Raw genomic sequence first — 22181 nt, 5'->3', positions numbered from 1 at the left:
GCACTTGACTGCTAACCAGAAGGCTGGCGGTTCAAACCCACCAGCCACTCCTTGGAAGGAAGGTTGGGCAATCCTACTTCCGTAGTGATACTGCCTGGGAAACCCAAGGAGGGGTCTCAGGGCAAAATAACAACAACAATTTGGTTACTCCACTTACCTGTTTTAACTCCTTGAAGTTGTATCGTTTGTTTCATATTGGCATGATTTTGCAACAGTCTGGCAATTATGTTTATCTTAAGATAGTATTCAAATACTTAAAATGGTTCTGAATGTCCTAACATTTTTGATCAGTAAATTTGAAATTGGCAGGAAATACTGTGATAATTTAGCACTGTTTCCAGTTTTCAATTAAGATCGGAAATAAAATTTATTCTGAAATGGAAATTTAGAATATTTGTTTTAAACTAAGAATGATGTTTTAAATTACATGAACAATTCAGCTAAGATTATTCTATTCCATATAAAGTGGGAACATTTTCTTCTCATTCTTTACATATGCAGCGAGTTTAAAAATTTCACTCTGGGATTTCAAGTTTATATAGCAAAACTCGAAAAACCAAACTCACTGCCATTGAGTCAATTCTGACTCATAGCAAACCTCATTGGGTTTTCAAGGATGTAAATCTTTACGGAAATAGTTCGCGCTATCTTCCTCCCATGGAGCAGCTGGTGGGTTTAAACTGTGGACCTCTGGCTGGCAGCCACATACCTACTCACTATTCCACCAGAGCTCCTTAAAGTTTATAGTTACTATAAAATGTTTAAAACTTGGGGAAAGAATTTTGTAACATTTAAATTAGCAACATTTGTTTCATTGATGAGTCTTAATTTTTGTATTATTACTATTAAGTTGCTATTAGTGTGGCTTAGTGACCAGTGGAAGAAAAGATCTTTTTAAGTTTTACAGAATCTGTATGTTTTAAAACTTAGGGAGAGAGCTCCTGTTTTGTCTTAATGCATTTTTCTCCCTAATATTCTCTTTGCAGGATAATTTCAAACTAATGTGCACTAATGCCATGATTTACAACAAGCCAGAGACCATTTATTACAAAGCTGCAAAGAAGCTGTTACACTCAGGGATGAAAATTCTTAGCCAGGTAAAGGAAACTCTTTGTCATAAACACTAATTACTATTCAATCTGTGTCCCTTTGTTTTCTGGTTATAGGGATACACATCTAATACACTACTGTTTTTTTTTTTTTTTTTTTAAATTCTATTAAATCATATTATAGTAGAAAATATTAATGAAAAAATTTTAATAAAGATAAAGATGGAAAGATTCTCGTTTGGCATTGATACCGTTAAATATTGACATTGACTTGTAATTATTTCTTTAGAGGCTTTTGAATTGATATTGGTAGGTCAATGGTTCAAACCCACCAGGTGCTCCACAGGAGAAAGATAGGGCAGTCTGCTTGTATAAAGATATAAAACCTTGGAAAGCCTGTAGGGCAGTTCTGCTGTGTCCTATAGGGTCACCATGAGTTGGAATTGACTTGATGATATAGAGTGGTTTTTTGTTTTTTTTTTTTTCATATACATGGACTGATTTTCTGTGGGCAACAAAATTCTACTGTGGAGGTAACATCAGCTGGTATAAGATTGGATGAATTAGGAGACGTGTTAGGATGAAAACCGTTTTCCTTTGTAGTGATGGAATCTAATGTTCTGGGCACTCCTGTGCTTCTTGGTGAAGCACAGGAACTCCTGTTAGTAGTAAGACAAAATATGCAAATGAGAAGTAATTTGGGATTGTCTTCAAAGCAATCTCTTCTCAAGAACAGAATCTTCCTTAGAGGAGAGGAATTGGTGCATGGTAAGGCAATTAAAGTATGCTACCAGGGAGCTCTAGGAGCTCTGGTAGCATAGTGCCTAAGGCACTTGACTGCTAACCAGAAGGCTGGCGGTTCAAACCCACCAGCCACTCCTCGGAAGGCAGGTTGGGCAATCTACTTCCGTAGTGATACTGCCTCGGAAACCCAAGGAGGGGTCGCTATGAGTCAGGTCCGACTAGACAGCAAACACCACCACCAAAGGCAATTGGGAAAAATGTGTACAGAGCCCCAGACATGACGTTATCAAGTGCCATGAGAAAGCTTAAACATGATGACTTACCTAAAACACTATTGTAGATAGTGGCAAAAAATTACGAGTGTTGGTCCAGAGTGACAACTGTTGAAAGACCTTGAAGGGTAAACTGCGGTGATCACTCTGGATCTGCTGAGGAAAGAGAATTCACAAGATAAGTAGCATTTTTTGAGGTTTTTCTCACAGCTCTGAGTAGGAAGAACTACATTAACGAGTGATATGTAGAAAAACTAATTGAGAGTAATCCTGGTGCCATGTCAGAATATCAGAAGACCTAAGGTTCTGGTCTCTCTTCCACCAACTTACGGGCCTTGGGCAAGACGTTAGCTGTCCTGGGCCTCGGTGTTCACATCTGTAAAGAAGAAGGGTTTCATCTGTGATCTCCAGGAGAGTTGCTAGCAGGAACGTTCTGATTCCAGATAAGAGGTAGACTCAGGAAGAGTCTATTACAAGGAGACGACAGCAAGACAGAGGTGTTTTGCAAAGGAAAGATGAGTAGATGTCAGACACAGGGAGAAGGAGAAAGGAATGGGAAGTAAGAGCTTGAGCTCAGACCCAGAAGAGTTAAAGGGTGATAGAAATGAGTCATGTTTACTTGCATATGGTTTTCCAATTTAGTGATTTTTTTTTAATGATCATCATCATCTCATCAGTACTACAGTTCTCTGTTTAAATGCCTTGATGTGCAGATGTCCGAGTATCTGTGCTTGAGTCTGAAAGATTCTTGGATCTACTTAACTAGAGAAAGAAAAACATTTGGATTGATGATGATTCTTCCATTCCTAATATTTAGACAACATCAGTTCCCACTCTTTCCTGAAGATTTGGGAAACTGTAATGTAATTTAGTTACCCATCTTTGGCAAATTTACAGAGGAACGGGGAATATAAAATGTTTATCCCACTCTTTGCAGGAAGACTTACAGGGCACAGGACCAAGCCACATTCCAGGTTTAAAAACCTGCAAATCCTTGTTATTATTGTATGTTAAGGAAAATACAACCAGTAAATGCAGTCTTTTGTTACTTCAAAATGTGTACATTTTATTTCTGGGAAAGAGTTTAGTTTAAATAGACATAACATATCCAAAGTAAATTTATCTACTTTGATTTACCAGTATTTCTTTTCTTTAAATAATGTAGTTAATGTAACATGCAGAAGATTCCAGTATCTATTCGTTTTTACTGGGAATAGCCAGAAAATATAATTTCTTCTCCACTTTCCCTTTTCTGTTTGTTGTTTTCCTTTTTCTCAGCACTCTTCCTGTTGAGGAGCCCTACCCATCCTGTGTTATAGCTTCCTGTTGACCACTCTCCACCCTGGATGGGAGGGATCCTTACAACACTGATTCTAAAATGTTTAAATTTAGACCTCTGAGCTAACTTTTCAAGTTGCTCCCAAGAGAACCCAGCACACCCTTCCATGAATGGTCTTTTTTTTCTTTAACTTTTATTGTGATTTGGGTGAAAGTTTCTAGAGCAAATTAATTTCCCATTCAACAGTTCATGTGCATTTTGTTTCATGACATTGATTATAATCCCCACAATGTAACAGCTTTCTTCCCACTTCCTCACTATAGTAGTTACCTTTTCCCTGGGTCCATCTTTTTTATGCATTCCTGCCCTCTAAGCTTTCTCCTGCCCTTCTGATTTCCCATAGTTGGTTGTTCTAAGAAGCATACCTGCCTCATGTGATTGTTTATCTTGTAGACCTGTCTGTTGTTTGTCTGAAGGTTAAGCTGCAGGAGTGAGTTCATTTTTGGCCCTTGGGGGTTTCACCGGTCTCACATCAGACCAGTAAGCCTGGTGTTTTGTTTTGTTATCATTTTGAGTTTTGTTCCACATTTTTCTCCCACTCTACCAGGATCTCCAGTTTTGATCATGAATGGTGTCTTTTAAATCATAACTGTTTTTGAATGTTAAGTGTAAAGTTTTTAGAGCACTCATTCATCATTTTTAGTTAAGCCAAATAGTATTACTATTTGTATATATACTTATATATATATATATTTATATATATATATATTATATATATTTGTATATATACTATTAGTAGAGCTGTTATCTTTATTAACAATGGATGTGTAGATTAACTCTTTGATCTCTGATGTAAGTACTTGAGTAGAATGCTGCATTTAACAAGCAATGCTCTAAATAGCATAGTGCCTTCAGAAGGAGACTAAACAGGCTTCATTCTAGTCCTGGCGACCTTAAGTAGGCCATGTAACCTTTCTTAGCCATTATCCTGCCCCGTAAAACAGGGATGATAATAGTACTTACCTCATGAAGTTATGCTTGGTACAAGCATCAGCACTCAGTAAGTGTTAACTATTAATGGCAAAGAACCAGGCACTTTTAGTCATTTAATACTGTAAAATTGATGATCGATAAACAGTATGCTGATTCGGAGAAGTTTTAATTCCCAAAAAAGAAAAAACTTTTCATTGAGAGTAAAATTAATTAAACTCAGTTTTGTCCCTTGACTGTTTCTATCTAAATTTAGAAAATATCTCTTAATTGAATGATTTTAATTTAGTGCATGTTATATTTTTTTAAAAAAAGTCCCAAAATGTTTTTAATGTAGTTTCTGCTTTATAAATTCTAGAATGAGAATAAAATGGTTACTGAAACCCTTGTGCTCTGAGCCCATTCACTTACCCAGTATTTATTATGTAACTACTATGTGCTGAGGAGCCCTGATGGCAGAATTATTATTATTATTTTATTTTATTTTTTTATTAGGATTTGGGTGAAGATTTACAGAGTAAATTCACTTTTCATACAGCAGTTCACATATACTTTGTCTCATGTCATTGACCACAGTTTACCACAATGCAACAGCTCCCCTCCCACTTCCTCCCCATAGTTACCTCCTCCCAGTGTCCATCCCTTCATACTCTTCTGCACCCTGAGCTATCTCCCTGTGCACAAGCAGCCCTTCCTTCTCCCATGATTGTTCTCTCCAGGGCGTGTGTCTACTTGAGGTAAATGTTTAACTCACATGCCTGTACTTTGTTTGGCTGGAAACCACAGTTGTGGGTTCAATTCCAGACCTGAAGGGCAGCTAGGGGCCATAGTCTCAGTGGTTACACCAGGCTCCATTGGACCAGCAAACCTGGTCCCCACCTTCTTTTTTTTTTTTTTTTTTTTTTTTGGGGGCAGAATTTTTAAGCCCTCAACTACTAAGGGAAAACCTCGCTGGTTCAAACCCACCACTGGCTCCATGGGAAATAAGCCTTGGGGATCTGCTCCCATAGAGGTGATGGCCTAGGAAACCCTGTGAACTGTTGTGTTCTGTCCTATGGGGTCGCTGTGAATCAGAGCCAACTTGATGGTACACAGCAGCAATATGCCAGCATGTAACTAGGGATACGGGTGACATACCCAGGTAAAGCGCACATGGCCAGCAGACAGTCACTGAAATAGCTACCTCATTAATATTTTTAAACTATGTATTAAAATAAGATATTTTTTAAAATAGGCACTTTTTTTTAAATGATGCTGTTCAGTTTGATTAGGATTCAGGGAACTTCTCAAATACTGATGAAACTTTCAAACACTGATACAAACAACCCTTTCCGGAAGGCAGCTTGACCAATAAGTTTCAAACCTTGAAAATACTCATTTCCTTTAACATAATGTTTCCACTTCTAGAAATTTCTCCTAAAGAAATAATCGGAGATTCCTAGAGCTGTATATTTGCAATAATGTTCATGAGACTTATAATAGTGAAAACGAGGAAATAATCTAAATGTCCAACAGTAGGATGTTAATTAAATCATGGCATATAAATAGGATGGAATATTCTATGGTTATTGAAAGAGATTTAAGGACTACTTAATGGTATGGAAGGAAAATGCTTGTTAGCAAAATTCAGTATAATTCCTATTTGCTAATATGTTTACTCCTTAGAAAAATGCTAAAATGCTTAACCTGTTAACTCTGTTCCTCTCTAGATGATAAGTTAACAATATGTCTGTTTCCTTATTTATCCATATTTTTGTCTAAATAAAATATATTACTTTAATAATGGTAACATTGCTTCAAACTAAAATAGTAGGTCTAGGCTCTCTCAGGGTTCTCCCAGTCTTGTTGTTGTTGTTATATGCCGTCGAGTCAAACCCGACTCATAGCGACCCCGCCTTGGGTTTCCGAGGCAGTATCACTATGGAAGTAGGATTGCCCAACCTTCCTTCCGAGGAGTGGCTTGTGGGTTTGAACCGCCAGCCGTCTGGTTAGCAGGCAGGTGTCTTAGCCACTATGCTACCAGAGCTCCCTCTCCCAGTCTTAGGGCTGTGCTATTGATGTAATTTTATGTGATGAGAAAAGACCTGTCATGAGAGACAAGAGGCCTAGTCTTAGCCACTGGTGCACTGACCTTAGGTGAGTCATCTAGCATTTCTGGGCTACATTGTTTTTATTTGAATGACCTCTCATCATCCTTTCCAGTTCTTAGTTTATATTATTCTGCAACTTTTTCTTCTCTGCTGTTCCTGTGCAGTCCTAAGGAGGCGGCACTACACTCCATGTTTTGTCCCATGACAACTCTCAATGTTAAAAGGCAGAGTAGTTAGTAGGAACAAATCTGCCTCTTTAAAATTGGTCCAGAAACCTCAAGCTCTTAACCACGAAGACAATTTCACAGTGTATCATTGCAGTGGAAAGTTGAGTACATGTTTCACAATATGGAGACAATACTTCTTCAGTTAGTAATGTCCCAGAGGAAGGTGGCAGAGTCAAGTTGAAAATTAAAAGTAAAGAGCTTTTTTTAAGAGACAAGACAATTTGCAAATTAGAAATCACAGAGTCCAGAGGGTTCTGAACTAAGTGATCCAAAGAGACAGTTCAGGGAGTTTATACAAGAAAATTAAAAGAAATTGAGAAAAAAAAATCAGTGATTGGTTGACATTCAGGTAATGATTACAAAATTGGTCAGAGATTACATATGTTTCTAAAGTTATTTCTTAAAAGTTATATTGTTGTTTTTGTGTGCCATCAAGTCAGACCAGACTCATAGAGACCCCTCCTTCGGTTTCTGAGGTGGTATCACTACAGAAGTAGATTGCCCAACCTTCCTTTTGAGGAGTGGCTGGTGGGTTTGAACCGCCAGCCTTCTAGCTAACAGTCAAGTGCATTAGGTACCACACTACCAGAGCCCCTATTAAAAGTTACATAGTAATCATTAAATTAAATACATCTGGCCTCCAAACAATCATGAGACCCTACTTTGAGTCCCTACTTGATGGCAGAGAGGATGCCATTAACTCTAAAGGTTGTTTGGAATAAACGTGTGTTCTGAGAATTGTTTTGGACCTAGCTTTTTAGGCAGCAAGCAAAACCTGTAAGCAAACAAAATGACATTGTTTTCTGAAATTGTTTACCACATAGTTTTCTCACAGTACAGTGGAGAGTTAAAGGAATGACAAACTACGTTCCTGATGCAGAGGTTACTTCTGATTGAAAACAACAAAGTTTTAGCCTCAGACCCTTAACATAGCCACCTCTCATGTTAGGAGTCTTCCGTTCATTTGGGTGCTCTTACTCAGTGAGAATTTTATGCACTCCGAGGAAGGAACTATGCTAGCAACATTTATTCTCCTCAAGATGTGTTGTTGCCACACACAGAGAAAAATGGCAAAGTCACAGGATATGAGAATATAAAGACACTTCACATGTTCTAGGTTTTAAAATTTAAACCAATAATTCTTCAATTTTGAAAGATAAGACACTCCGTTAAGTATTAACAGTTAAGTATTATTAGACTAAATTTTACTTTTTAAATTCAGTACTTGAAAGAATAAATAGTCTTAATTCATACTTTCTCTTCTGTAAGTTTTCTGATGTGATAAAGTTATAAAATAAAACATCCTCTTAAATTGGAAATTATCCACATTGAAGGAATAGATTTTATTGTCCTGATTTCTAAATGTAATACCCTCTTGATATGCTTGTATTTAATTGGTTTCTTCCCTAATTAATGACAGGATAAATGCAAACTCTTGTGTAGGGGCAAGGGGAAGAATTACTTTAAAAGTTAATGGCAAACATAAAATAAGACTCTTGAATATTCTTAGGAAAGAATTCAGAGCCTGAAGCAGAGCATAGAATTCATGGCAGACTTGCAGAAAACTCGAAAGCAGAAAGATCAAGCAGACACCTCACAGAGTGGGGAGGACAACTGCTGCTGGCCCAGGGAGAAGGAGGACTGTGGAGCTGCTGAGGCCCAGGCGTTCAAAAGCCCCAACAAGGAAAACAAAAAGTAAAAATCTTGGCACATTCAGGTTCTACTATCTTTTTCAAGCTAGTAAGGAGGAAAACTACTCTCCTGACTCAGTCCTGACATGGGAGGACCACATCCTAGCCTGTCAGCAGTGGGTTTTTTGGCACGGTGATCACTGTCATGAAAGTCTGTGTTGATATAGAGTACGTCTCTTATCAGACACAACACTATATGAAATTTCATATACTTCAGAAAAAAAGTTCTGGATATGTATTTTTATTAAAGTAGTTTTAAAATCAATAAGCTATCTTGAAGGACTCGTTGTCAGTGAGTTTAATAGAAGTATGTAAGTTCTTTACCTCATCCTGTAAAAGGAGTTGAGGTAGCCTATGAACATAAGCCCAGTTAAAGCTACCTCCTGAATAGATGGGCTCTCCCTGTGTTGTGTTTTCACTAGCTGCCAGCTGGGAGGGGCAGCCATGAACCAGGCAGCAGTCAGTGTGAGTGAAGAGCAGCCTTGTGGGCCCCCGCATGCACACGTAACAGGCACACACCACGCCTACCAGCTCTGACTGGTAGCATTCTGTCAATTTTGAGGAAAGGGTTTAATTAGCAGTTGGAGATTTCTGCTGTCAAAATTTACTTTTGCAAAGTAACAAATTCATAAATCTTTTTGGATGTCAGCAACTTCTTTTCCTAAGATTTATAAATTTTTAAAAATACATATTTATGTGCCCCCTCCTCCTTCAAAATATGCTAAAGGTATAATTCATTTTTATGACTATACCCAGAAAAATACTAAGGCAAATAAAACTGGGCAAAACAAGAGGGGAGGAGAAACTAAGTAATATATTAGGTTTGTCTTTCTGTGGATACATTATCAGGAGCCCTTTATCAGACCATTAAGAAACACTTTGAGTTGGTGACAGTGTAAGTGCCATACTTTTCACTGCATTCATATTTGGAATTCGTTTAAACATTTTGAACTCATTTTTCTTTCACTACTTGCTTTTCACATGTGTTTTCAGGAAAGACAAAGATCCAAGTGAAGATAAATTTAAAAGCAATACTTTAGATAGAGAACAGGAGCAGATCGACCGCATTGTGAGAGAGTCTGGAGGGAAGCTGAGCAGACGGCTTGTGAACAGTCGGGTAACTCAACTCTTGCCTTTTACTGCCTGCGGACCTTTACCTCTGTCGACTCTTAGGCCAGTGATGTGGAACTTCTAGTTTTTCTTTGTGCATATCCATCCATTTGTTTTTTTAAAACCCCTTTCTGACATGGTGTTCTTCATCAGTGCTAACTCAGAAAAAGAGTAGTAATATATTTATTAGTAAAGTACATGATTACCTCTGTTACTGGATTGATTTACTTTTGTAAGTGAATTCAATATGTCCTAAATTGGGAAACTAACTATATATTTTCAACCTAAGAGAAAACATTTATTCTCTGGATTTTGAAGTCACATTGTTTAGCCCCTTAGTTTTAAAGCCAAGTGCATTAATATTTAACTTTAGATAAATCACTTCCTTTCCCAGGCCTGCAGTATCCTCCTTTATTGAGGAAGATGGCCTTAAAGACCCATGTAGCTCTTTTAAAGTTCTGGGATTTTCTTAAGCTGCATTTCTTTATAGTCTGTCATCAGTGCCTGTAATATGGAGACAGGTGTGAAAGTCAGTGTTTAAGTTGAATGATGATGATGATGATGATGTATTATTAGTTTAATTAAAAACATTCTGGTGTGCTACAGATATGTATGGTATGTATCAGTTTCGTCCATTCAGATACTTTGGGTCATTGCAGTGTGAATTTGAAAGAAGAAAGCCAGATGGGACAACCACCTTGGGGCTTCTCCATCCTGTGGACCCTGTTGTAGGAGGTAGGTTCACAGAGCAGGACTGCATGCACTTGATGCTGTTCGGTAAAGAGCAGTAACCTAGATTAATATTTTAAAGCAGCAGCTGTGTTGTTATCCATTAAGAACTTTACTACGTAGCAGATCACTCATGCTAACAGCTAGTCTTTCACTTCAGCCTTAACTATGTACTATAAATCTAGTTTCCTTTTAAAAGCCAAAAATTTAGGCAAGATTTTGCAGCTCTGTTTTTGGGAAACTAGTGTGCTCAGGAGCTCTGGTAGCATAGTGGCTAAAGCACTTGACTGCTAACCAGAAGGCTGACGGTTCAAACCCACCAGCCACTCCTCAGAAGGAAGATGGGACAATCAACTTCCATAGTGATGCTGCCTCGGAAACCCAAGGAAGGGTCATTATGAGTCGGGTCTGACTCGAAGGCACATAACATAAGTGTGCTCAGATATTTCTGGAGGTGTCTCAGTACCTTCTGATTATGACATAATTTTAACTACCTTCTTAAATGTCAGTGAATAAACTGTTATATATGCCACATAGTACTTTAATAGTAACAAAATATTTGCACTTATGACATTATACCTTGCAGTGTGGTCGGCAGAAAGTTTATAACGGTTCATAATCACTGTTGCAGAGCCTCCATCATATTTTTGTTTTCTCAGATAATGTTTTAATGGAGATAACATCATAGGCAATGTTTTGAAATTTGATAAAAGACTAAGGACCCTTTTTTTTTATCATGTAGATCCATCTGAGGAAAAACATCATGCTTTCTGATAATGCAAAAGTGAGAATGTTTATTTTATAAATACTCATTTTCATTACTATCATTGTGAGAGGTAATTGGGATGCAAAATTGAGTTATGACAAAAAATTTTGTACACTCAAGAATAGTTTCTAATATTCATTGTTTGCCATCAGGTAGGTACTGTGAAGGAACTCTAGTGGTGCATGATGCCTAAGGTACGTGACTACTAACCAGAAGGCTGGTGGTTCAAACCCACCAGCCACTCCTCAGGAGGAAGGTTGGACAATCTACTTCTGTAGTGATACTGCCTCAGAAACCCAAGGAGGGTTCGCTTTGAGTTGGATCTGACTCCACAGCAGTAGGTTTGGGTTTTTTTTAGGTACTATGTTAGAAGCTAGAAATGGAGCTAGGTGTGTAGTAGAGAACAAAACTGGGAGAAGAATGTCCTTTCCCCTTACTTTCTGTGGGAGGAAGAACACAAACAATCACATAGAGAAATACGAACATTTCTAACCATTCATCTGTCAGGTTGTCATACTGTGGTGGCTTGCGTGTTGCTATGATGCTAGAAGCTATGCCACTGGTTTTTGAAATAAATGACCACTGGAAACCTTAAGAATAGCAGGGAAATGATGTCTGATACTGTGCTGGAGGATAAGCCCTCATGTTGGAAGGCACTCAATACAGCTGGGGAAGAGCTGCCTCAAAGTGGAGATGGTCTTAATGATGAGGATGGAGTAAAGCTTTCTAGACCTGCATTTGCTGATGTGGCACAATTCAAAATGAAAACAGCTGCTAACATCAGTTAATAATCGGAACCTTCAATGAATCTACAAAAATTAGAAGTTGTCAGAAATGAAATGGAATGCATAAAATAAAGATCGATGTTCTTGGCGTTAGTGAGCTGAAAGGGACTGGTATTGGCTATTTTTAATTGGACTGTCATGGTCTTCTGTGCTGGGAATGACAAATAGGAATGGCATCACATTCATCATCAAAAAGAACATTTCAAGATCTATCCTGAATTACAGTGCTGTCAGTGATAGGATGAAATCCATATAGGATAATATCCATACATGTACAAGGAGGACCCATGGAGATGTTTCAACAAACAAATGCCACGCTAGAGATACTTAATTGTCTATACCAGGAAATTTGAAACACGGCTACCTGGCCGACTGGAAAAGATCCATATTTGTATGTATTCCAAAGAAAGATGATCCCACAGAATGTGGAAATTATCGAATGATAACATTAATATAACACACAAGTAGAATCTTGCTGAAGGTAATTCCAAAACAGTTGCAGCAGTCTGTTGACAAGGAACTTACAGAAATGCAAGCAGGATTTAGAAGAGGGCATGAAACGAGGGCTGTTATTGCTGATGTCAGGTGGATCTTGGATGAAAGCAAAGAATGCCGGAAAGATGATTACTTGTGTTTCATTGACTATGCAAAAGTATTCCAACTATGTGGATCATAACAAATTATGGGTAACACTGAGAACAATGGGAATTCCAGAACACTTAATTGTGTTCACGAGGAACCTGTAGGGAAATCAGGAGCCTGTTGTTTGAACAGAACAAGGGGATACTGCATGGTTTAAAATCAGGAAGGATGTGTGTTAGGGTTATATCCTTTCACCACAGTTATTCAGTCTGTATGCCAAGCACATAATCCAAGAAGAGAACACAGCATCAGGGTTGGAAGAAGACTCATTAACAACCTGCAATATGCAGATGACACAACCTTGATTGCTGAAAGTGAAGATGACCTGAAGCACTTATTGATGATTAAACACTACGGTCTGCAATATGATTACACTTCAACATAAAGAAAACAAAAATCCTTACAGCTGGACCAATAAGCTGCCTCATGATAAATGGAGAAAAGACTGAAGTTGTCAGAGATTTCATATTACTTGATTCCACAGTCATCACCAATGGAAGCAGCAGTCCATGAAAACAGATGACATACTGTACTGGGCAGATCTGCAGAAAAGCTCTTTAAAGTGTTAAAGAGCAAAAATGTGTTTTTGAAGGCTAAGGTCCACCTAACCCAAGCCATAGTATTTTCAGTCACCTCATATGCATGTGAAAACTGTACAGGGAATAAGACCAAAGAAGAATAAATGCCTTTGACTTAATGGTGTTGGTGAAAAATACGGAAAATACCGTGGACTATGAGAAGAATGAACAAATCTGTCCTGGAAGAAGTGCAGCCAGAATGCTCCTTAGAAGTAAGAATGGCCAGACTTTGTCTCACCTACTTTGGTCATGATGTCAGAAGGGACCATTCCTTGTAGAAGGATATCATGCTTGGTAAGGTGGAGGGTCAGCAAAAAAGGGGAAGGGCCTTAACGAGATGAGTTGACAAAGTGGCTATAACAGTGAGTTCAGGCATAGCAAGGATTATAAGTCTGGCCCAGGACCGGGCAGTGTTTTGTTCTGTTGTACGCAGGGTCACTGTGAGTCGGAGCCAACTCACCGGCACCTAACGGAAGACCAGTTAATATGACTATTATTCAAATTTACATGTCAACCACTAAAGCCAGAGGTGAAGGAATAGAAGATTTTTACCAACTTCTGCAGTCTGAAATTGATCAAACATGCACTCAAGATGTATTGATAAGTACTGGTGATTGCAATGCAAAAGTTGGAAACAAAGGAGAAGCATCAGTAGTTGAAAACTATGGATCTTGGTGATAGAAATGTTGCCAGAGATTACATGATAGAATTTTCTACCTGCAACAACTTACTCATTGCAAATGCCTTTCTTAAAAAAATATAAACGGTGACTATATAGGTGGGCCTCACTGGATGGAATACACAGGAATCAAATTGACTACATCTGTGGAAAGAGACAGTGAGAAAGATCAGTATCAGTCAGAACAAGGGTAGGGGACAACTGTGAAACAGACCATCAGTTGCTTTTGTGCAAGTTTAACTTGAAGCTGAAGAAAATTTAAAAAAATCCATGAGCCAAAATAATGACCTTAAGTATATCCCACCTGAATTTAGAGACCATCTAAAGAATAGATTTGACGCATTGAGTACCAGTGACCGAAGACCAGACGAGTTGTGGGATAACATCAAGGACATCATACGTGAAGAAAGCAAAAGGTTATTAAAAAGACAAAAAAAGGAAGAGAAGCCAAAATGCATGTCAGAAGAGACTGAAACTTGCTGTTAAAAGGAGAGTAGCTAAAGTGATAAAGTAAAAGCTAAACAGAAGTTTCAAAGGAAAGCTCAGAGGACAGAGCAAAGTATTACAGTGGAATGTGCAAAGACTTGGAGTTGGAAAATCAGAGGGAAAGAATATGCTTGGCATTTCTCAAGCTGAAAGAACTGAAGAAAAATTCAAGCCCCAAATTGATGTTGAAGGATAATGTAGGCAAAATATTGAACAATGCAGGAAGCATCAAAAGAAAATAGAAGGAATACAGAGAGTCACTGTGCCAAAAAGAATTGGTCACGTTCAGCCATCTCAAGAGGTGTAGCATGGATCAAGAACCCATGGCATGGAAGGAAGAAGTACAGCACTGAAAAACTGTGGAAGAACAAGTTTCCAGGAATTGACAGAATACGCAGTGAGATGTTTCAGCAAACGGATGGAGCACTGCAGGTACTTAATCGATTATGCCGAGAAATTTGGAAGACCGGTACGTGATCAACAAACTGAAAGAGATCCATGTGTGTGCCCCTTCCAAAGAAAAGGTGATCTAACAGAATGCAGTAATTATCAAAAAATATCATTACTATAACATGTAAGTAAAATTTTGCTGAAGATAATTCAGGAATGGTTGCTAGAAATTCAGGCCAAATTCAGAAGACGTCATGGAACAAAGGATATCATTGCTGATATCAGATGGATGAAAGCAAAGAATACCAGAAAGATGTACCTTTGTTTCATTGACTATGCAAAAGCACTCAACTGTGTGGATCATAATAAATTATGGATAACATTGCAAAGAATGGGAATTCTAAAAGAATTGTGTTCATGAGCAGCCTTTACATAGATTAGACCAAGAGGCTATTGTTCAAACAGAACAAAGGGCTGTTGCATGGTTTAGAACTAGGAAAGGTGTGCATCAGGGTCTAGCCTTTCACCATGTTTATCCAATCTGTGTGCTGAGCAGATAATCCAAGAAGCTGGACTATATGATGAAGAACTCAGCATTAGATTGGAGGAAGACTCATTAACAACCTGCAATGTGCACATAACTCAACTTTGCTTAAAGTCAAAGTAAGTGCTTCAGGTCTTTGTCACTTCAAAGAAAAAGCCACAGGATTGAGAGCATTGCTTTTTCTAGTTTAGCTGTGATAGGAGATGCAGCTATCTTGATTTAGATGACACTTTAGCTTTCTCTGTACCCAAGGATCTGGTCTCTGCTCTTGGCCTGGTTTTCCAGCTCCTGTAGGCATAGTTGGATGTGGCCAGAGCTGACTTGACTCCTCACATAGCTGCTCCCCTGAAACCAAGAAAACCAAACTCACTGCCGCCGAGTTGATTCCAACTCATAGCATCCCCCTTTGGGTTTCCGAGGTGGTAAATCTTTATGGAACTAGATTGCCCAGTCTGCCTTCTGTGGAGTGGCTGGTGGCTTTAAACCACCAAACTTCTGGTAGCAGTCAAGTGCCTTAGCCACTGTGCCACCAGACCTCCTTCACAGCGGCTCCCTAGAGGGCCAGTTTACTGGTAGAGGTAGGAAGTGCCCCCATCATCTTCCTGGTGGAGGTATGCCATTAAACCACTGCCGTGGAGTCAGTTTCAACTCATTGCCTCCCAAAAGAACAGAGTAGAACTGCCCCAAATTATTTCCAAGGCTATGAATCTTTTCAGAAACAAACAGCCTTATCTTTCTCCCAAGGAGTGGCTAGTGGGTTCAAACTGCCAACCTTTTGATCAGCAGTCATATGCTTTAACCATTGTGCCACCAGAGCTCCTCAGTGTGCCATTAAGAAAACAAATACCACACTGCTTTCCCAGAAAGATGATCTGATTTAGGTGTTTGAAATATTTTATAGATGGTTCCATCACACTGATCGCCTATGCTGTTGTGTTGTTGTTGTTATGTGCCGTCGAGTCGGCCCTGGCTCATAGCGACCCCTCCTTGGGTTTCTGAGGCAGTTATCACTACGGAAGTAGGATGGATTGCCCAACCTTCCTTCTGAGGAGTGGCTGGTGGGTTTGAACCGCCAGCCTTCTGGTTAGCAGTCAAGTGCTTTAGCCTCTATGCTACCAGAGCTCCTATAGCCTATGCTAGTACCCTCTATTCCAGGGATGATCATGCTACAAAAATCAGGAGATTTTTCTGTTCGCTATTGCTGGAGATATTTTTCCTGATGTCATCCTTTATTCCTTACTGCTTAAGTATGCTCTTCTACTAGATACTAATTTATCCTTAATGTATTTTGAATTGTTACTTTTTATCCTGGTATTTTCTCTTATCCAGGCTTTTACTAAGCTTTTCTATTTATTTATTTCCATCATCTTAACATAGAAAGTCTAGCTTTTAAAACTTTTTTTTAAATAGAACACTTACTTTTAATGACATCTCAGTAACTGCAGCCAGTCTTGAGCAGGAAATGTACCATGAGTGCATATTTTAATAATTTTAGAAAATATCAGTTGAGTTTAATTTCTAAATCGAGGTTAATTACTGCCAAGGTAAGAGAAAATCTGTCCCTGGAAATTCACTGTCATTCTACAGAAGTATTAAGTGCCATATGATTTTAAGGAATTTAGGAACCAGTACAGTGCAATGACAAGATCCAGGTTTCGATCTTGGCTACATTCCTGCTTTTCTTTGCTCATATTTTTTTATCTTAAAAATGGATATTAAAAAAATCAAAGATGCACGGAAACAATGGACCTCAGGCTATACAACCCTGAGACCAGAAGAACTCGATGGTTCCTGGCTACCAATGCCAATCATTGAGAAAGGGATCAGAATTGGAGATCCTGGATACAGTAGAAGAACAAATGTAGAACAAATTTTAAAAACATTAAAAAGACCAGTATTACTGATAGGATAGAGACTGGTGAAAGCCTGGAGGCTGGGCCTGGAATTAAACTCACCCCTACAGCTTAACTCTCAGCCAAATAGGCCTACAAGCTAAACAGCTACACCAGGGAGATAGACTCCTTAGAACAATCAACCACAGGAGATTAGAAGGGCAGCATTTGCACAGGGAGAGAAGGAGGCAGCAATGCATAAGCTGGGAGGACACAAGGAAAATGAAACCACAGGGAGGAAATGGGAAGAGAGCTGTCTAAAACAATGGGAAGAGGGATGATATCACCGTCACAAAACAAAATGTGTATGAACAGTTGAATGTGAGACAAATCTGTTTTGTAAAATTTCACCCAAATCACAACAAAAAGTTATTTAAAAAAAAAAAAATGGATATAGTAATGGCTGCTACCTACTTCCCAGGGTAATGTGGGTGACATGAAGGCCTGTAGGTGAAAGCACTCTACAGAATACCATGTGGTCACACTGCTCATGCCTCCCTCCCTGTGTTCGTTTCATATTTTAGAACCAGGCTACTGCCCTGTGAGACTGGGAATGACTACTGGAAGACTTCAGTCTGGGGTGAATACTTTGCAGGGATTCAAAGAGGATAAAAGGAACAGAGTGACTCCAGGTAAGGCTCAGAACTAGTAGTTCATGTTTTTTCCTCCTCTTTCAGGCAGCTAGGGAAAAGCAAGCATAGTTACCGTTCATCGTAACTAACTCTCTTGGTGGTGTTTTCACGTCAGTTAGCTATTTTATTTTCAATAAACTGAAAAAGCAGGTATTGGTTTTCAAATTGAGTCAACATTGGCCTTTTTATTTTTAAAACTTCTCCCTTATGGGGAAAAATTCACTCAAGTTCTGATTTCACAAGTATCTGGGGGAAATGCCTAAGTTATATATACAGGTCAATGAAGTAGTAAAGTTCAAAGACAGTAATCTTTTAATTAAACAAGAAAGTAGATTGATATGTAAGTTGATTAGTGTTGTAGTATTCATTTCTTATCAACAGTGTTATACTTGAATTATGGACCATACAGCTCTTACGCACCACATTATGACTCCACATTTGCAAATATCAGCAAGGATGATTCTGACTTAATCTATTCAACCTATGGGGAAGACTCTGATCTTCCAAGCGATTTCAGGTGAGTCACCAGTTAGTATTCTAAGTACCAGATTTTTTAAAAAATAACAGTGTACATATGTGATTTGGGATAGGCTTACAAAGTTATCCATGTGGTAGAAAGTGTGTTTGGTTGATTGGTTGGTTGGTCATTCATTCATTCATTCCCCAAAATTGACAGGCATTAAATAGATCCTTAGTTATCATTATCCTGTAGTAGAAACTGAATATTTTAAAGAGAGAATATGTCTCCCCAGTATTTTCTGATGTTGGCATCTGCAGTATTTTAATTCCTACAAAAGTATTTTTAAGATACTATATACTTCAACGGGAGCTCTGGTAGCATAGTGGCTAAGACACTTGCCTGCTAACCAGACAGCTGGCGGTTCAAACCCACCAGCCACTCCTTGGAAGGAAGGTTGGGCAATCCTACTTCCGTAGTGATAACTGCCTCGGAAACCCAAGGAGGGGTCGCTATGAGTCGGGGCCGACTCGACGGCACATAACAACAACAACAACATATACTTCAACTGATACTAACATTCAGGAGCTTGTTACTTCAAAATGTTGATGTGTCACCCGATCTATAACATTTCTATGTCAGTGAGTTGTGTTCCCAACATCAATCCATTTTGGGAACCCACAGAGCATTTTCCCCGAGGGATGAGGTAGGATGTGGTGACTTGATTTCTAAGGCAACCCACGTGAGTTTTGTCTGACCCATCACATACCAGATAGACTATTGCAGTTATACTCAACCATCCCTTACTACTTGTTTCTGAGGGGAGATTTCTTCGTGTGTTCCAGTTTAAAATGTGGACATTTTGCATCCCATCAACAAAATACTAGCCTGGCTTTCTCAGGCTTCTGACTCAGAGTGGGACATTGAGCTTGAGTTATTCCTTCTTGGCACTGCATTGGTGGCTTGTCAGCTTTCATTATGTGCAAGAGAGAATTTAACCCTGGAGATTAATAATTCCCCAGTTTTCTGAGGAGGGGGGAATCTTGTTACTTTTAGATAGGCTAAATGTTTTGTTGCTCAGACTAAATTAGAACCAGGTTGGGGTCCCAGAGTTGGAGATTGAGTGTGGGTGAAGATAAAGCTATTTCTATCCTTTGGACCTCTTCTCAGCACCATGACCAAATTCTTTCCAGAGTACATTCATCCATGAATTCCACTACTGAGCATTGCATGCCCACTCTGCCATGCATTCTTCGAGATGCTGGGGGTTTCACAAGGGAATGACACTGACAAAGACCCCATGTCCTCTTGTCAGGTGGTGCTTTAAAGAAAGGTAAAGAAGTAAAGGAAGATAGGGAGTGCCGTGATTGGGAGAGAAGTGCGATTTTAAGCAGGGTGGGTGGTGGTTAGGCACCATCGAGTTGGGGTAGTCAGGGTTAAATAGAATAGTCAGGGAAGGCTTTGCTGAGAAGTGAAAGTTGAGCAAAAACTGATGGGTGTGAGGAAACAAGCAAAAGTCTCAAGGTGGGAGCCTGCCTGATTTTGAGGAGCAGCAAAGAGATGGATCTGTAAGGAGCAGAGCAGGTGAAAGTTGTCAGAGAAGTAACAGGTGGAAGTAGGTAGGTATAAGGACTTGGTGTTTTATTCTAAGTGAAATGGGAAGCTACTGGTGGATTTTGAAGAGAGTAGTGAACAGTCTAGCTCATAATTTTACAAGAATCACGTTGGCTGCCGTGTGGAGAAAAGACCATAGGCGGATGAGGGTAGAAGCAGGGAGACTCCTTTCTAGATGAAAGATGATGGTTGTGTGGACCACTTGCAGTAGTACTTGAGGTGTTGAGAAGCCAGTAGGATTTCTTCTTTGATGAAATAGGGTGACATAGAGAGGTCAAGGATGATGCCTGTAGAGATTGCAGCATGAACCTAAAAAGATAAAGCTGCTTGTAGAAGAGGAAGATTTTGTAAGGAGCTGCTTTGGGGAAAAGAGCCAATGACGTAATTTTGGACATTTTTAATTGAGATGCCTACTAGAGATCCAAATGGAGCTGTCCAAGGTGTATGGTCCAAACTGGAGACATGACTTTGAGAGTTTTTTAGGGCACATTGAAAGTTCTGAGCTTAATAACACCGAAGGTAGAAATTGTGAAGGAGAGGAGTGAGGAGCTCCAAGGACAGCCCTTGGCCTTCCATCAGTATTTTTCTTTGGAGAATGCCCAGGAACATTTCATTTTCACTGTGTTCTTGGATGATAAATTTATCTCTGGTAAATAGAAAAGTGTCATGCCTAGACATCCCATTTTCTATTATGGTGTATAAACTAAGAACATCTAATGGAAATATTTGGTTATGTAGAAAGATTAATAAGTCAGTGGAAAAGATTTCTATGAAAGTGACATTGCCAACACTCTCTTTCAGCATCCATGAGTTTTTGGCCACATGTCAAGATTACCCATACGTTATGGCAGATAGTTTATTGGATGCTTTAACAAAAGGAGGGCATTCTAGGACCCTACAGGAGTTGGAGACGGTAAGAGCCTTGCTAAAGAAACAGCTCTGAAACATTAGTCATTCAGTGTTATGAAACCATGGTATTAACCAGTATGACAGCTGAACTCTGTTCCCCTAAAAAGACAGCCCAGCCTGGGTGGAGGCTGTGGGTGGAGGACAATGAACGGAAACAAGTAACTTGGCTACCAAGATCTGAGGGCCAGAGGATTATCATTATTTCCTCATCTTGGGGATATAGTAGGATTCAAAACTGGGGTTTACAACTTAAAAATTCAGCAGGTACTGTGGACTCTAACAAAAGAAGTCTTGCTTACAGACAACAAAGCTAAAATGGTAAGAGGTTGGACTTTAAGCAGCATTAAAACAGTGATAGGAGCTTCCCTTTTTTGCTGTTTTCTGTTATTATTCAGTTGAAGATAGTTGATAATTCAGTCTTGGCTCAAAGATGAGAACCAGAACCTACTGATGTTGAGAGTTCACGGCCAGAGTATTGTGCCATAGTTAGAAGAACCTTGAATCTCTTGGAGATCAACTCTGGGTGGTAGCCAGAGTAGTCATGTCTTCTGCCCACAACTACACCTGTGGTTGCCATTCCTGGGGTGACTTGTCAGCAAAGCTGAAGTGGGTACCTAAGTGTAGGGTTCAGGGTTAACTGCTGTGAAGTCCTAGCACATGCCCTGCTTTTGTCACATGACCCTAAAGTGTATCAGACTGGACAGCAGTTCAGAAATGCGTCCTCCCCATCAGTCTGAGTTGTCTTTAACAAAAGTTGAGTATCTTTTATTTGGTCAATAGGGCAGTGTGTTCCAAAAATTAAAGGTTCTGTGTCCTTTGATCAAGCAGTTCCTCTTAGAATTTATCCTAGAGAATAAGAATATATGTAAGGATATCATTGTAACATTGTTTATAATTGTTTTAAATTGGGAATTGGTTAAATAAATCACAATATACCTTAAATCAAAATATACCTTTCAAAAAAAGGCACCAAATCATTGATGCCCATGGTACATTTGTCTGTTGTCTCTGAAGATTAGGATCATGGGAAACTTTCACATTCTCTGTAGTATTTGAATATTTTATAATCTCTGTAATCAGATCAGAGAATATTGCCTGTTAATGCAAAGCAGTCCTTAGAGTGCTCATCACATGCACCTGTTACTAAAAACAGGTATTTATCAGATACCATAGAAATACCAGTCTTGAAGTCACCAGTAAATAGGTACCTGACCCATAATGCTAATAATTGTATTGAACTCATTTTCTAATACTTCAGTCGCTTTCTTTTTGTATGTTTTAACAGAGTTGCTTTTCTTTATCCTCTAGTCATCAGCTGAAGATGAAGCCCAGACTAAAACACGGGACACCACAAGGGACATGGAGGTGATTATGTTTTATTCTTTACAAGAAATGTAAATGGAGAACAAGCTTTTAAAAGAAAAATATTCGAGTACCTTGTGAGATCAAAGGACTGTGTTTTGTTCATGGTGTTCATGGGGACCTTAGTAGTAGCTAATGCAGTAGGCAAGCCTAGAACCAAGGGAATGGTACAGTGTCCGTGCTAGGAAAGTACAGGCTGTGGATACAGCTGAACTTTCAGAGAGGAAATGTTCTGGGAATTGGGTGGAGGAGTAGGCATTCTCT

The 22181-nt window shown here is 39.1% G+C and overlaps 1 protein-coding gene across 1 annotated transcript in view; it reads left to right on the top strand.

Moving 5' to 3' along the window:
- Window positions 1–22181, top strand: part of BRD7 (bromodomain containing 7) — a 57799-nt gene that overhangs the window by 32529 nt on the left and 3089 nt on the right. The window contains exons 6-13 of the mRNA XM_007947905.1: window positions 987–1097; window positions 8162–8346; window positions 9336–9459; window positions 10112–10187; window positions 17468–17575; window positions 17957–18092; window positions 20448–20559; window positions 21864–21920. Coding sequence (XP_007946096.1) covers window positions 987–1097; window positions 8162–8346; window positions 9336–9459; window positions 10112–10187; window positions 17468–17575; window positions 17957–18092; window positions 20448–20559; window positions 21864–21920 — 909 coding nt within the window. The remainder of the gene's footprint in view (window positions 1–986; window positions 1098–8161; window positions 8347–9335; window positions 9460–10111; window positions 10188–17467; window positions 17576–17956; window positions 18093–20447; window positions 20560–21863; window positions 21921–22181) is intronic.

Source organism: Orycteropus afer, unplaced genomic scaffold (genome assembly GCF_000298275.1).
Source record: "Orycteropus afer afer isolate SDZICR_OR568_19922 unplaced genomic scaffold, OryAfe1.0 scaffold00009, whole genome shotgun sequence".
Classification (NCBI taxonomy): Eukaryota; Metazoa; Chordata; class Mammalia; order Tubulidentata; family Orycteropodidae; genus Orycteropus; species Orycteropus afer.
The sequence above is the reverse complement of the archived record's forward strand: the minus strand, read 5'-3'. Positions and strand labels throughout refer to the sequence as shown.